Source organism: Rosa rugosa, chromosome 6, assembly GCF_958449725.1.
Source record: "Rosa rugosa chromosome 6, drRosRugo1.1, whole genome shotgun sequence".
Classification (NCBI taxonomy): domain Eukaryota; kingdom Viridiplantae; phylum Streptophyta; class Magnoliopsida; order Rosales; family Rosaceae; genus Rosa; species Rosa rugosa.
In genome coordinates, this window is record NC_084825.1 from 7,409,225 (window position 1) to 7,425,834 (window position 16,610).

Consider the following 16,610-nt stretch of genomic DNA (forward strand, 5'->3'; position numbering starts at 1 on the left):
CTCTAGTTACATAAACACATGAATAAATTAGTCAAATTGAAAAATGTTTAACCATTTGATTGGCACAATGTTTATTTTTATTTTATCTAATAGACTACTTTTGTTTACACAATCAGATTATGGAATTTGTTATTTTTTTTTGTAGACACAATTCTTGCATATGAATCTAAAGGATCAATGGTTGAAATCATTGAATTATGTCATATACTAGTGTAAAATAGTAAAAATTCTCAAATTTGTTGTAAAACGAACATAAAAGTGTTCCAGAAAATGGAGAGAGCTTTGCTTCAAAGAACTTAAGAGAGAGAGAGAGTTTAGATGCAGAGAAGGAGTGTAGTATGTTCTGTATTCATCTTCTCTCAATAGAAGGGTTTAGGATTAATTCCAGTTTACCTACCTGAACTTTTACCCATTCTTCATTTTAGTCCCTAAACTTCCAATTTGATCTAGACTACCCCTGAACTCTCAATTTCCATCACCCATGTCCAACTTTCCTAACGCCGTCCAAAAATTCCGTTTACTGCTGATGTGGGGCGAGTCAGCAAGCAAATTTTTAAGCCATCGGACCCACAGAGAGGGCTAAAATAGACAATTTGCATTTTTTTTTTAAACAAATCAGCTGCGTTTTTGTAAAGCCTCGATCATTTTGGTGAACAACTTCAAACCTCTCACAGATAGGGAAATCGGGAAATCTTTTAACTCCAACAAACAAGTGAAACAACACAGCTCAATCAATTCATGAGCTTATGACTCGAAACAACAACTCATTCAACTCGGCCATGAGTCCAACTCAGACTCTTGACTCACCTGCAATGCACAAGAACCTGCACATTGACGCCCTTCTCTTTCCCATGCCTGTTCATCTAAATCTCTCACAGATGAAGGAGCACCACTATGCCGCCAATTGGAAACTCCTTCTACTACTCCTCATCCTCGGCTCCGCAACCCCAAATTCCACCAATTCAAAGCTACATCACACACACAGTAAGACCCAGATTCCACAAACCAAGCCAGCATTTCAAAGATCCAAAAAAACGAAATCACTAACCACAAAACCACACACGCACAATTCACTCACCCTCAGAATTCTCGAAGCTTCAGAGAGCAGCAGAGGATGAATTGCTGGCATGGTGCGAGCAGACCACCAACGAAGCCAGACAATCTGCCACCGTCTACCGTAGCGGCTCTGGCATTAACGAAGATCTCATCCTTAAAACTGCTCCCACTCCTCCTCCTCAACCAGCCACCTGAAGCCTCGAACTCCCGGGTCGTCGAGCTCCAAGACATTATCATCTGATCCGAACCGGTTGACCCTTCAAATCAGCCCATCCAGAGCGAAAATGATCCCGTCGACTTGCTCCATCATCTCCTCGATCTCTTGTGCCTCCATCAACGTCGCCGTCGCCAGCACCGCCGCGGCTTTTGCGAGTCTTCTTGGCCTTCTTCGATCTCCGAACATCGGCGTTTTGCGAATTGGGCCTCTTCAACGAATAGGGCTCTGAATCAAACTACGACCACTGCGAGGACGAGTCTTGTGATGAAGAGAAATTGAAATTGAAATTGAATTGTGGGTGTCTTGGGAGAGAGAATTCTAAACGGGTCGATGCTGAGATCGTCATCGTCGCTGTCGTGAAATCATAAGAATGAGCAGAGCCCAGATGAGATACATATGAGGTAGAATTTGATAACCAAATCAAATTTGAGGCTTTTGTGAAGAAATTAGAAGAACCCAGATAAGGAATTGGGTAGATTTCACTACCTAAATCGGAGTTTGAGGTTCTTCAGAGGAAACCCAGATGAAATTTTGTGCTTGGAGTTTTTGTGGTTTCTTCTTATTGAAATTGGCTTGTCTGAGTTTGGGATCGGAGGGGAGGGGGAGGGAGGGAGAGAGCTAGAGAGAGAGAGAGGGCGATGGAAACAAAGCTCTTTTTTTTTTTTTTTTTTTTTTTACGAGGATGTAAACAGAGTGGAAAATTTTGACGAGGGTATTATAGGAATTTAACCATATGTCTCTTGCCACGTCATCAATTGACGGATAATTTGGATGGAGTGTGAAGGATTGGGCACGGTTGATTAAAATTGAGAGTTCAGGGGTAGTCTTGATCAAATTGGAAGTTTAGGGACTAAAATGAAGAATGGGTAAAAGTTCAAGTAGGTAAACTGAAATTAATCCAAGGGTTTATATAGGAAGATCTTGCTGCAACTCTACATGGTTTCTGCTGCTCTACTTACTATTACTTCACATGGCTTCATGACACACAAGCCAACATAATGATTACCCTATACCTATAGCCATAATGATTACCCTATACCTATTTACATGATATGGCCAACATAATAATTACAACACTCCCCCTTGGATATTTCATGTCAATAGTGTTGCCTAGGTTGTGCGCTTCTAAGTTGCCTCATCAAAAACCTTGCCAAGTAATAAAAACCCTGTGGGAAAAAACAACCTTGGTCGAAGGAGAAAAAGAGCACAACGCGCGTGAGTGTGGAGTAGTAATATCACAGCTGCGGAGATAAGTGGAGTCTTCTTATCAGCATCATAAGTAGGTAGTATGAGAGGGATGCATTAGAGTTGCTACACCAAAACCTTGCCCGGTAAACCCAATGGGAAAAACCCGGGTCGAAGGGAAAAGATGAGCAAATGCATATATGTCGAATCAAAGCATCTTCAGGATGTAGTATAAGTGGGGCGACCATGCTAAAGATGTGCCTCGTTAAAACCTTGCCAGGTAACAAAACCCAGTGGGACAAAATAACCCTGGACGAAGGACAAAAAGAGTACACGATGGTCAAGTGGGTATGCTTCGGGATACTCCCCCTGATTTCAACTCCCCCTGAAAATTACATGTTAGAAAATTTAGATAATTTACGTAGACCAATATTTTGTACATGCTTCTGGAATGTAGACTTTTGTAGTGACTTGGTGAAGAGGTCTGCGCAATTGTCTGTAGATCGAATATGCTTGACCTCAATCTTCTAATGCTCCTGTTGTTGCTGATTGAAGAATAATTTTGGTGCAATATGTTCGGTGCCGTCTCCTTTGATGAAACCTGTCTTCATCTCGATGCAAGCAGCATTATCCTCGTGGATAGTGGTTGGTTCATCAATGGTGGAATGCAGCCCACATGTGCTTTGTGATGGCTCTCAACCATATACATTCATGTACTGCTTCGTGAAGAGCTAGAATCTCAGCATGATTCGAAGAGATAGCAACAAGGGTCTGTTTTGTAGACCTCCAAGAAATTGCAGTATTCCCAATGGCAAAGACATAACCAGTTGGGGAATGCGCCTTGTGCGGGTCTGATAGATAGTCTGTATCAGCATATCCAACAAGGCGAGCATCATTCTGAGGATCAAGTGGGTTTGATCCATTCCTTGATGCATAGGGATAGAATAAGCCCATGTCCGCTGTACCTCTACGGTAGCGAAAAATGTCTTTTATGCCATTCCAGTGGCGGCGTGTTGGCGCAGAGCTATATCTAGTTAACAAGTTCACATCGAATGAGATGTCCTGTCTAGGGCATTGAGCCAAGTACAATAATGCGCCTATTGCACTTAGATATGGGACTTCTGGCACCAATATCTCTTCGTTATCACCTGCAGAACGATACGGTTCTCTCTAGACTTCGGACGACCATGGGTGTGCTTGCTTTTATCCTTATTAAAGCATATTAACATCTTCTGGATGTAATTTGGTTGATGGACCAAAATTTCATCTGCACTTTGCTCGGGCTCCAGGTCGAGACAATAATTTGTTCTCCCAAGGCCTTTCATCTCAAATTCCGACTTCAGGTGCTTTGCAGTTTCCTTGATCTCTTCAGGAATATCAATCAAATTCATATCTTTGACATAGACCGCCATAATTGCAAACCCGTAACTTGTTTCCCTAATAAACACGCATGGGCATAGTATATTATTCACATGTCCCATCCCGACCAAATATTCACTTAGACGGTTATACCACCTCCGTCTAGATTGTTTCAATCCATCAAGTGAACGCTGCAAAACTAATGAAGAGCGTGTTCCGTGGTCTAGAACTTATTTGCATCGGGTATATTAAGTCCTTCAGGAACTTTTATGTATATCTCTGTATCGTGATCCCCATAGAGATAAGCTGTGACCACATTCATAAGCTGCATATTCAGTTTTTCGGAAACTACCAAACTGATAAGGTAGCGGAACGTTATGACGTCCATTACGGGAGAATACGCCTCCTCGTAATCAATCACAGGGAGTTGAGAAAATTCTTGCGCCACTAGACGAGCCTTGTGTATCACAATCTCGTTTTTCTCATTACGCTTCCTTACAAATACCCATTTAAATTCTACAGGTTTAACATGGGGAGGTGTGGGAACGACAGGCCCAAACACCTTTCTCTTTGTCAAGGAATCTAATTCGACCTGGATTGCTTTTTTCCATTTTGGCCAGTCGTCTCTACGTTGACATTCATCAACGGAGCGAGGTTCGATGTCATCGCTATTTATAATTTCAGTAGCTACTGCGAATACAAATATATCATCGATGATAATCTCATTCCGATTCCAGATCTCACTTAAGCATGCATAATTTACCGAGATTTCTCTATTCTCGGGAGTGGGTTCAGACGTTGGAGCGTCCCCCAACGTCGTCTCTTCTAGGACGGACCCATAATCCGGAATTGTCTCGTGAGATGGATCAGTTGAGATCGCGATGTCTAGTGGATTCGTTGGTGCCAATTTTACCCTCTTCCGGGGATAAGAATCCTTCGAACCTAGTGGTCTACCTCGCTTCTGGGCAGGGACATGTGACTGGTTAGCCGCCATGGTCGTACCTCGTCCATCTGGGGCGACGCGTCCTACAGGGACATCTATCCTTGCAGGCACATTTGCAGCAGGTATATGTGATCTCGTCACTTTAGCTAGATCAGAGAAAGTGTCTCTATAGATCTAGAATTGTCCGCACTTCAGTATTTTCATGCGGTTTGGGGATCAAGATGAGACATTGTGGGGACATTCCATGTTAATTCACGCCGTTCATCAGGAACGGTGACGTTCTTATCTCCCCCTAACGGCGGGAAGACTGTCTCATCAAAGTGACAATCCGCAAATCTAGCGGTAAAGAGATCGCCTGTCAAGGGCTCTAAAGAGCACATAATGGATGGGATTCATAATCGACATACATGCCCATCCTTTGTTGAGGACCCAATTTTGTATGTTGTGACGGCACAATTGGCACGCGGACTGCATACTCAAACGCGCGTAAGTGCGAAACATCAGGTTCGTACCCAGTCGCCAACTGTAACGCGGAGTAAGGTTGGGTAGCAGTGGGCCTCTACGGGACCAACATAGCTGCATGCAAGATTGCATAGCCCCACGCAAAAACTAGAAGCTTGGTGCGCATTACCAAGATTCTATTTGCGAGACCATCTTGGGTGTGAACATAGGGAACTATATGTTCAGCATCAATCCCAAGGGATATGCAATAATTATCGAAAGACTTCGATGTAAACTCTCCGGTATTATCAAGTCTTATAGACTTTATGGGATAATCCGAGTGGTGAACCCTCAATTTCATGATCTGGGTGAGAGTTTAGCAAAAGCAGCGTTTTCTTGTGGACAATTGTGTAACATGTGATCACTTTGTCGATACATGCATCAACCAAAACCATTAATATTTAACTGGTCCATATGGTGGTTGGATATATATGTCCACAAATTTCCCTTGCATTCTGTGCAGAAAAATGGTGGTGTATGTACTAGTCTTTGCATTTGATGGTCTAGTATGGCATAGCGTGTCATTATATACAAGACCCTTATTCAGAAGGGGATGCACCTGCGATGAATTGAGGATACGGTGCATCATACTTTGACCTGGGTGTCCCAAACGGTCATGCCATAGCAAGTAGTTGCTTGAATTAGTTAGCTTCTAGCTAACAGATTCCAATTTCTCCAATGTACGCTTCTGGCCACACACTTTGGAGGTTATGCAAAGATATTACACTCATTTTTCTCAGTGGTTTCAGCGTGATAACCGTTGGTTCGAATATCCTTAATACTCAATAACGTTCTTCTGGAACGTGGAGATTATAAGGCCTCATTAATGGTAGGTTCAGTACCATTGGACAACATATAGTGGGTTTTGCCATAACCCTCTATCAGGTTGGATTGGCCTGATACGGTTGTCACAGAGGTATGAATAGACAATAAGTTTGAAAAACATCTCCGATCTGGGAGTATGGTGTGCGTAATAGCATTTTTAACCAGACAACAAACTTCCCCACAGAATATGCCTATTCATTTATTTAATTCAATGGATCACATGTATGAATAAGTTTATTGAATTAAATATATTCGAACATAACCACATTTCTATAATCCAAAATAATTGAAAACATAAATCACCAAAATCCGAAGATGTTTCATTCATTAAGATGAAATAGATATGGCACAAGGGACCAATTATACCCATGTCTTCGAGTTCTAATCCTCGGTATGTTCAGTAATTGCCTGAAAATCCGTGATCTCTAGTGTGGAATCGATAGAAAATGACCCTTTAATAAAGTTGGTATTTCGAGTTCCGCGACCGGCGTAATACTCATCTACTGCTTAGGCTATCGCACAACAGGTGCGGGACCAGCAGTCAATTCCTCCACATTGATAACAAAGATCATGCTGATTCTGGTGGCAGCGGACCGGACCAGTGTTCCTTTCAACTCGGGCTTGCTGAGTTATGGCATCATGGTTCCTACCACGTGGGCCTTGGCCACGTGGAGCCTGATTACATGGCCTCTTGGGCTTTGGCCAAGTGGCAGACGGTCATATGGGCTAATTTCGTTCTGCCAATCATGTTTTGCTTCAAGCAAGAAAATGGTCATTTGATGGTGAAAGTGCTCTTCTAGAGCGACCCAAAGAGTCTGTGTATCCTCTTCATCGGATACTCAACTTGGAGTGTTTTCTCCATATATTTCCTCTGAAAATTATGGCATATTAAAAGCCTCAATGACGACATTGTTAGCATTGATTGTTGATCTCATCTTTTTTGCAGTCAGATGAATTTTCACATCTTGAGTTCACTTTAGATAGTTTCTTCTGGAGACCTCCAAAGCAACAAAGTCAAACATGTTGAGATTTGACATTTCTTACAGGAAAGGAACAAACAATAATAGTGCTTTGGGTAATATCATCCATAAGTAAGTAATGAGAACTTCAGGTTCTATAACATGGTATGGAAAATCGGATTAGACATGTAAAATCTACTGGTTTTATCATGTGTGGTGAATTTATGAAGGAAACTTCAAGTTTCTTAAACGGCATTATCGAAACTACAAGTTTGATATATGTATGAACTACTGGTTCATTTAGAACTTCTAGTTCATTAGGTACCTGCATTTTCTACACATATATTCTAGTGCGAAAATTTAGACAAGTAACTCAATAATATTGAATAAAGCAAATTGAAATAATCTCACAAATTTGGATAAATAAAAATCACAAATCAATTGAGATATTAATTGCATGCTACTAATTTAACATATTAACTATCACACAATTATGTGAATAAATGCTTCTGGCAATTAATTACACATATTAGATATGGTGAATCTATTTACAATATGAAATCATTTTTCCTTTTATTTTGATTCTGCTGGACCAAAGAAGGAGTGGGCTTGATAGTGAAGCCTATCGGGCTTAGTCTGCAGGCTTGTGACCCGGGCTTTCATGCGTAAGTCAAATGGTGTGTGAGGCCTGCTGGGCTGCTTGGTCCCACGGAGGGAGAGTGGACCTGCTGGGCTCAAGCTGGTCTGCCAAGGAATGAAAAGTTATTACTCAACCCTTTTGGTAACTCCAATTAAATACGACCAGGTAAGAGTATGAGGTTTGGGTGGATCGAGGCTCTCTTAAGTACACAGCCTCATTGTATCTTGCCTAGACATCGCATCGAATTGGGTGCGCCTACTTGGAAAGATTCATAACCTTTCAATGTTATCGAAACTACGGGTTCGATACGTGTGAACTTCTGGTTCAATATTTATGTATGAACTTCTGGTTCAATATTTATGTGTGAACTTCTGGTTCATTAAGTACCTGAGGAATTAGGTTCAAATCCCATTAATGCTTCTGGCATTTCATATAAATAAATTGGGCAAATGCTTCTGGCATAATGTTTATGTAATAATCGGGTAATAATTTAGCCCATAATGCTTCTAGCATAAGGAATTATAATGGCATAATTCAAATTTGTGTAACCAAAAAATTAAGTCCATAATGCTTCAACAAAAATCACAAAAACATGATTGCAGCTTCTACTGAACAACAGTCGAAAGACGAACTGAAACATTAAGCAAAACTACCCAGAAAAATACAAAAATTTACAGAGATGTACTAAACACATAAGGGCTCCAGCATACAAAATTTGGTGAGTTTTGGAGTTGATTTACTATTTCAAATAAATACTGGAACACAGAGAACAGAAGGTAAAATGAAACAGCAAAATCGGTTTTTGTTTGGAAAAACCTACTTGGTTGTAGAGCTTGGTAGATTGACGTTGATTGAATGATGAACCGCCTCTTCTCTGCAACCCCAAGAGTTATTCACCTCTTCTTGGAAATCTGCAATCCGAATCCTAGAGCTATTCATGCTGATAACGTGTTGTAAAACGAACATAAAAGTGTTCCAGAAAATGGAGAGAGCTTTGCTTCAAAGAACTTAAGAGAGAGAGAGTTTAGATGCAGAGAAGGAGTGTAGTATGTTCTGTATTCATCTTCTCTCAATAGAAGGGTTTATATAGGAAGATCTTGCTGCAACTCTACATGGTTTCTGCTGCTCTACTTACTGTTACTTCACATGGCTTCATGACACACAAGCCAACATAATGATTACCCTATACCTATAGCCATAATGATTACCCTATACCTATTTACATGATATGGCCAACATAATAATTACAACAAAATTCTTATAGTAAGGAGGTTCTCTTTGGAACGGGCCTCTATATATATATTTGAGTCATTCAGGTACCTTAACCAAAATACAAGTCTCATACGTGTTTCCACAAAGATATATACAAACACTCAACTCACCTAATTTTGGTATTATGCACATTAGGGGACTAAATGACACACCTAAAAGTATATATGAACACAGGATCGGATTGATCTCACCTAAAGCCTATTATATATATCAGGCTTCTTTCGATCAAGACTTGGTAGCACAAGCAAGAGTATTAGCGACTCGAGTAATTGTGGGCCTCACATTAGAGCACTGAGATGTAATAGAGCCTTGCTTTCCACTGTACTTGAGATTAATGTCAGTCATCTCCACCTTGTCACATGGTAAGCCCTTGGCGCATGCAATCTTCACGGCCACCGGAGTGGAAGACGTCCCTCTAATGTTCTTGAAGCTCACATTGCTGATCTTGATTTTTGATGAAGCCTTTAAACAAGAAAAACTACTAATCAAATTCGCATAGTATTAATAACGTAACGAATAAAGTTTAGTCATATTGTTATCCTGATTTTCTGTGGTGAAATCCAAAAACCTAAGCTATCATGACATAATTAGTAAAACATGATTGTTAGACTAGTTCAAACCCCCATCACACACGTGGAAGGATTCTTCAGGTTGATTACCTATGGTAAATGATGAGGTTCATATTAATTGTGAAGTTTTTTTTTTTTTTTTTTTGAGGGGTAATTGTGAAGTTAACTAATCTATATTCCTTTTAAAATTAAGTAGAAAACAATGACTAATTGATTATCTAGCTAGTATTAAGATGCATGTTATATGGACAATACCTGTTTATTACACTGATTCCATGGGCAGTATTCTTGATCAATGAGGATTGGGTTACCAACATTATTCATGATGATATCCTCAAAGTGAATATCCGAGGCAGTGCTCGCTGCAGGAGAATTAGGCCATGTCTTGATTCTAACACCGTTGGACGTATTACTGAGGGTACAGTTCCTAATATGGATTCCACTCACAGGTTCTTCTTTTGGGTACCTTCCAAGACTTCCTATGCTTATTCCATGGCCTGGTCCACAAGTTACCTTAGTTATAGTCAGTTGCTTGGTGCCATCACCAATTGAAATGCAATCGTCTCCTGTACCAATCTTTGAATCAGTAATATTGACCCCGGTTGAGCGCCCAATATGTATTCCATCTGTATTAACGCTATCTCCTGGTGCAGCGACAGTGAAATGTTGGAATGTAAGTCGCTCGCACGATAATACATTCACGTGGAAATTCTTGCTGTTAAGTGAAGTTACATCCCTGACTAATGAGTTCTTGACAGCGTGGAACCTCATATTCTGTACATATTGAGAAAGCAGTATGACATATAAATAGAGGTCAATTAATAACGCAGAGTGAAAACATTAGCTAGAAAACGATAAAAAAAAAGGGTGCAGGATATATAATACTAGCTTACAACGGTAATAGATGAACACTTCGGGTTTTTGTGGCAATCATTTTCTTTCCAAGCTTTTTGTCCTTGGCCATCAAAGGTTCCACTACCCGATAATGTGAACCTGTCAAGGTATGAAAACTCGATCCACGTATCTGGTTTCGATAGTTGGGCGCCGTCTGGTGGCGCCTGCAAAGTACCTTGGACCTGAACCTCAATAGGAGCCTTGCAAGGACCTTTGAAACTTGCTTCTTTCAGTTTGTATGTCCCTTTTGGAATAATAACTTTACTTGCCGATGTTGATGCACATGCATCTTTCCATGCATTTGCTAAAGCCTAAATACAAACAAAGATGAAATCTGACAATTCAATATCGTACGTAGAACTTGATTACAAACATAAATTTTATTAATTACCCGAGTAATATCAGAATTGGGCTTTGCACCATATTTTGCAGTGGTCACGTCAAAGCCAGCACCGGCTAAAAGCTCCCTAGATCTACCTGCGGATGTCGAGGATAAGACCATAAGTATTGACAACATATTAATGACAAGTTTGAGACCCATGTCGATGTTTTCTCTAAGCTTTATTCTTCCTTATTGTTTTCAAACGATGATGAAACTCTACTCTAATTTTAAGGTCATTTTATAGTCAAGTTGGGAAGCTTAACACCATTAAATTATCCAACCACAAATCCATCTTGATTTATTTATGTGAGGCCTTACGAAGAAGTTGCAATGTTGTTCAACTTCTATCCTATTGTTGGTAATCACCAAAAAGACGTGACAATTAATTTTTTAATTTTTTTAATTGAACATGAATATAATTACAAATAGATCCTGTTTGGGATTCGGCTCTAGGGTTTTACTAGATGCAAACTTCATGCATGCATGCTTACCTCCAAGTAAAAACCAAAACCAACGATCAAACTTGGGAGCGCAGCCGGCCACTAACACTCCCACCCGCCACTGCAGCGACACCTAGAACTCAACTAACACTACCACAACCACACTTAAATCTTAGGGATCGATTCAGAAATATGAAATTAGTGGGACTCCATGTGGCAAAAATCATAATTGTAAATTGCAATATAAAATTTTGCATTTTTGTGTTCTCCAATTTTCAGCCTGATTTAGATTTTTTTTGTTTTAGCGATAAACTGCGACAAAGTAAGGAAAATTTATCGAAATAAATGATAACATAAAAGAACAAACAGGGTGAAGACATAGAAAATTTCTAATATTGGACAGATTTTGGAAGATTGCAAAAGGTATGTTAGCAGCTTTTCTTTCTTCCAATTCCGTCATGTGTATAGGGAAGCAAATGGTGTGTATTCTCAAAAAAAAAAAAAAAGGGAGGCAAATGGTGTGGCCAATAGATTGGCACACCTTGCTAGTACTGCTTATTTAGATGAACTTTGGCTAGATGAGAGTCCTGTTATCATTCGGGATGTTCTCTATGAGGATCATTGTTGTATTTCACAGGGCTTCGGCTTAACATCCTCCCCGTTGTATCCTAGTTTGACTATTAATAATATTAACAGGCGTGGGGATGAGCCTCCCAGTTATGTTGGGTTCCAAACCCCGTTTCAAAAAAAAAAAAAACAAAATGACTTAAAGCCAAATGAGAAAAAAAACAACAAGCACTACTAGCAAAACAACCAATGTACACTGATTTTAATTATGCTGATTTAAATTAGCTATAGATATCAATATAAACGATTAGTTTAAACAGACATATGTGTGAAAGATTAATTGACACATATATTTGTATGTAATATGCTAAGTTGGAACCACAAGAATATTTATTATAATTATATGTACATCTGTATGTGTGTGTTTAAAGAGAATCCATAAATATCAGTGTGAGCTTTACTTCTTTTTTTTTGAAGGGCACTTCTTTACTTCTTTCCTCCACCATCTTTTACCAACCCATCCTTTGGATCTTTGATTTTCCCTCTCTCATGTTTTACCTGTTTTTACTCTTAATACTCCTCTAGATCTAGATCTTCGATTGCATTTTCTGATGGGATCTCAGAGAAAGACGAGATCGATTTTACTGAGATTTTATTTTGGATTCAAATCCACCATGTGCCTTTGGGCATGATTTCTGTTGGTACAACTTGAAGTACCGACCGGAAAGTTGGTGAGTTCATGGAGGTGGAAGATCCGGTCATGATATTTGACTATGAGATCTCAGATATGGGTTTTCTCTTACGTATCTCAAATTTCAGTTCTGTTCCCAAAGCTCAAATCACTTCTGTGGTACTATTGGTTTCTCTAGCCTAGGTTTTGAGCGATGTATTAGCTGCTCATATGATCTTGGTGCTGGCTTTTGATCTCAGGTAAGGGAGGAGTTTAACATTTTGTCAGTCATGTTTAATCCTACTTTGAATTTAATTAATTGTTCAGTTATAGTGATCTTTATCTCAGGTTTGGTTAAATCTTATGGGGCAATGAATAAGATGAACTGAGATATCTTGAGGTTCTTGGGGTGGATGTTGCTGCATATATGGAAGACGTTATGTCTGAAGGAAGACTTGCAAGACAATTCCAGATTGGGAGAGTGATGACTAATTCAATATAATTACCATTAAACTAGAACAAGAAACCTCATTATTAATTATTAGTATTTACCATAAAAATATGGAAATATGTAAAATTAATATTTCAAGCATTTATTTACACTGATTTTTTTTATTTATCGGAATTCACAATGATTTTGATTTGATGGTAAGAGATAAATGAGAATCTGAAATATGAGTAGGTCCCATTGAATTTCTCACACAGACTTTTATTTCTGTATGCAAAAAGCAAAGACCACCCCCCAAAATGGCAAAATCAACAAACAAATAATCTGTGAATGTAGGGTTGCTAAAGACCATTGCACACAGATTTCAGTAAGTAATGAGGTTTTGGTTCTTGTTCCCCTCTCTCGTCTTGTGATTTTTTTTTTCTTTTCTTTTATTAATAAAATAAAATAGAGGGACGGGCGGTGGGTTCCCGGTTGCGATGACCCCCTTTCTTTTGAGATTGCGGGTGGGTGCCAGTCACCCCAAATCGACTGTCGCAGAGGAACTAATATCGCCTAATCCTCTATTTAATGTAAAAAAAAAAAAAAAAAAAACCACTACATACGGATTGGAATCAGTGTCTAATGGCTTTTTTGCTAGTAGTGAAGACAAATTTAAAGTAAATAACCATGATGCTTGAAAGATGTACTCAGCTTAAAGGAAAGAAAGGGAAGGAAAAAGAGGAGTAACGAAGCCCCCGCGCCCCCTTTACATGGAAGCGGCGGAGGAATACAACATAGGCTTGGCCAACGCCATTATCCATGAGAAGGGGAGACTCCAGTGAAAGAAAATGGAGTCTCCAAGCCCCCTCAATTGGAAGCAGCTATGGAATCCAACGCCGGGTTGAGCCGCGCCATTATCTCCTGGAGGGGCAGAGAGTGAAGGAACCGAATATCAGCTTGAGTCTCTGCACCCCCTCTAGCCTTGGTAACCACCATTAGCTGGACGTGAAGTACAGGAACAGCCATTCTGTAGCTTGAACCCATTCCTTCAAAGAGTCCATCCCTTCTCATCCCTCCAAGATTCTATCAAGAAGAGAAAGGGGGAGAAGGAGGTGAGAACCAAAGCCCCTTCCATCTGGAGGGCACAACACGGGCCAGGTCCAGAAGGAAGGAAACAGAGGAGGAAAGACGAACCTCAGAGTGGCCGTCCTCCCTCTCCCCGTTTCGCTCCGCGTATGGGATTTTCTCAAAAAATGATCTTACATGACCGGAGATCCCACACTTGGAGCCCCCTCGTGTTTCTAAACCAATCTGAAGCCTGGCATTTTCCATCCAGACTCCCAGAAGGACGAAACAAGGGGTTGCCTAAGATTACGCCATGAGGCCTAACCCAGGCTTAAGATTACGCCATAAAGCCTAAAATTTAGAGGCTAAAGGTCATTTCATGAGGGGAAGATTTGTGAAGAATGAGAAAAAGAAGCAAGGACTGAAAGGCCATTTCTTGAATATTTCAGAAAAGTTGTTGTGAGTATTCCCTTCCTGAAATACAACTATTTATAGGGACTTCAGGAAAATCCCCACCCTTGGATGAAGCTCTATTTCAAAACCGATGTCAATAAATCGAGATTAGTGATTCCAAATCTCGGGAAAAAAAGGGATTAGCAGCATGTGAGGAGCGGTTTTTGAGGAGTTAGCTATTATTAGAGGATTAATAGCATGTGGGGAAACCGAACGGTTTTCGAGGAGGTAACTGTTCTTTTCACAAGATTATTTTTTCACGACTGTTGTTTTTCAACGAGTGATTAATGCCTTAAATCTCGGAAAAGAAGGGATTAACAGTATATGAGGAGACCGAACGGTTTTTGAGGGGGCCTACAGAGATTGGCCCGCAAAGCTCAATTTCAAGCAAAGTTCCTCCACGCGGAGTTTCGCCGCAATAGCACTTGCTTCGGCCTGAGTGGCCCGTTCTCTGAGATGGGCCAGGTTGCGGCCCATTTCTTCAGAAGCAGCCAGAGGTTCATCGAGTTGGGCTTCTTCTGTAGCAATCGCGTTTTCAACAAAGGCTAAACCGGTATGGAGGTCCTCGATCCGAAGTTTGAAGTCGGACCTTTGGATTTGTAGTTCCCGCAGGCGGTTGGTTCGCTCATTTAAAATACCGCGAGAGATGTCCGTTTCTCGAGAGAGGCTATTCAAAGCCTCTCGAGTGTCGTGAGCCTGGGCGTTCGCGGCCGGTTGACGTTGGCGGGCTTCACCAAGTTCATTCAGCAGATCGTCAATGGCACTAAATTGCTGCAGGGTCAATGCCTTCTCCTGGCAAAGATACCTTAGGGCTTCCAAGACTCGCGAGAGGATGTCAGTCTCCAATACCTGAGGACCCAGATGTTCGTGAAGCACCATCTTAGCCTCATCCACAGCAGAAGGAGGATTTACCTCTAACACCCTCATCAATCTCTCGAATCTGGTGGGAGGAGGAGGAGGCGGCGGAGGCGCCACAGGATCACGAACCACCAATGCAAAAGGGTGGACAGCTTCCTCAGTTTCTTCATCTTCAATAGGTTGGTCTGTCCCTTCAGCCGCGGGAGAATCTGGAAACTCAACTCGCGGCTCACTATGGGCAAGTGGAGTAGATTCAAGCACAGGGCCTTCGGCTTCGACGGTTGTCTCATTTATTCGCGAGACTTGGGGGGCACCACCACCGTCAGTATCATTTTCCATCTCTGGGGCGACTGTCCCGCCGATAAGACCAGCAGCGTTTGCAGCCACCTCCTCGGTACAAACAGAATCCTGGTCAGGTTCAGAAATGTCAGAGAGCGGGGTTGGATCCAAAGGGAAATGGAAAGTATTGGCCAAACAGTGGCTTACCTCTCGAGCTGTCGGGTCAATATCTGGTACGTGGTCACTAAGAGGAAGAGGCCTCACTTCATTCACCTCTTGGAACTTTAGTGCCGCGAGAATCTCTGTCGTCATCATTTCCTCATAAGCGGCAGAATCCTCAGAGTGGCTTTCCACACTTTCATGCTCCGAGGAGTCGTCATCGGAGATCGTTATTAGAATGGTAGGACCTTGCAGATGCTCTGTAGATGTGGGAGACGGAAGAGGCGCCACGGGGTTAGTTAATGCTTGAACTAGCGAGAGAGTTGGTTTTTCTACAGCGGCTGAGGATCCAGCTTCGCTCAGGCGAGAGGGATCAGTGGTCCTCTGACAGACCTGTCAAAAGATACATAATGAAGACCTTGCCCAGATTCTAAAATTTAAATAAAATAAAACAGGGCCAGAGCTTACCAGCCGCATTGACAGAGGCTCGTCGTCCTCAAAGTCCTCTTCAGCGATTTGGGCGCGACCGCGTTTGCAAGTATGAGCAGCAATTACCTGCACAGAAGAGGAATCACAACTGAGAAAATAGAAGGGGTCTGGAAAGCCAAATGTGCAAAGTCAGAATTAGTCTGGGGCAGTTTACCTCAGCAAGGCTCACATCGTCATCATCAGAGGACTCCCCCTCAGGAGGCTCCTCGGCTACTGCCTTCTGTTTCCCGGCCTGAGTAGAGGCTGCCCTGCTCCGGGTGGTACGCTAAAAATAAAACAAATGTACTTAGCAATAAGGATTGATACTCAAGCCAAGGAAAAGAAATGGTGAGGGAAGTTGGAAACTTACTGATGCCCCATGTTCACGAATCTGTATTCCCGGTTGTGCTTGCCGCGAG

At 41.3% G+C, this 16,610-nt stretch overlaps 1 protein-coding gene and 1 long non-coding RNA gene across 2 annotated transcripts; both read right to left on the reverse strand.

Annotated features, from left to right (window-relative positions):
• Positions 1-8,714: 8,714 nt before the first annotated feature.
• LOC133713740 (exopolygalacturonase-like) lies at positions 8,715-11,007 on the reverse strand. The gene is made up of 4 exons (XM_062139772.1): positions 10,812-11,007; positions 10,420-10,731; positions 9,782-10,300; positions 8,715-9,419 (listed from the first exon to the last, which is right to left on the reverse strand). Exons 1-4 carry the CDS (start codon positions 10,959-10,961, stop codon positions 9,183-9,185), a joined length of 1,218 nt encoding a protein of 405 aa, XP_061995756.1. The 5' UTR covers positions 10,962-11,007; the 3' UTR covers positions 8,715-9,182.
• A 5,193-nt stretch (positions 11,008-16,200) lies between these two features.
• On the reverse strand, positions 16,201-16,610 carry LOC133714636 (uncharacterized). Its single transcript, XR_009848760.1, has 3 exons — positions 16,562-16,610; positions 16,367-16,477; positions 16,201-16,278 (listed from the first exon to the last, which is right to left on the reverse strand). It is a non-coding gene; the product is annotated as an uncharacterized LOC133714636 (long non-coding RNA).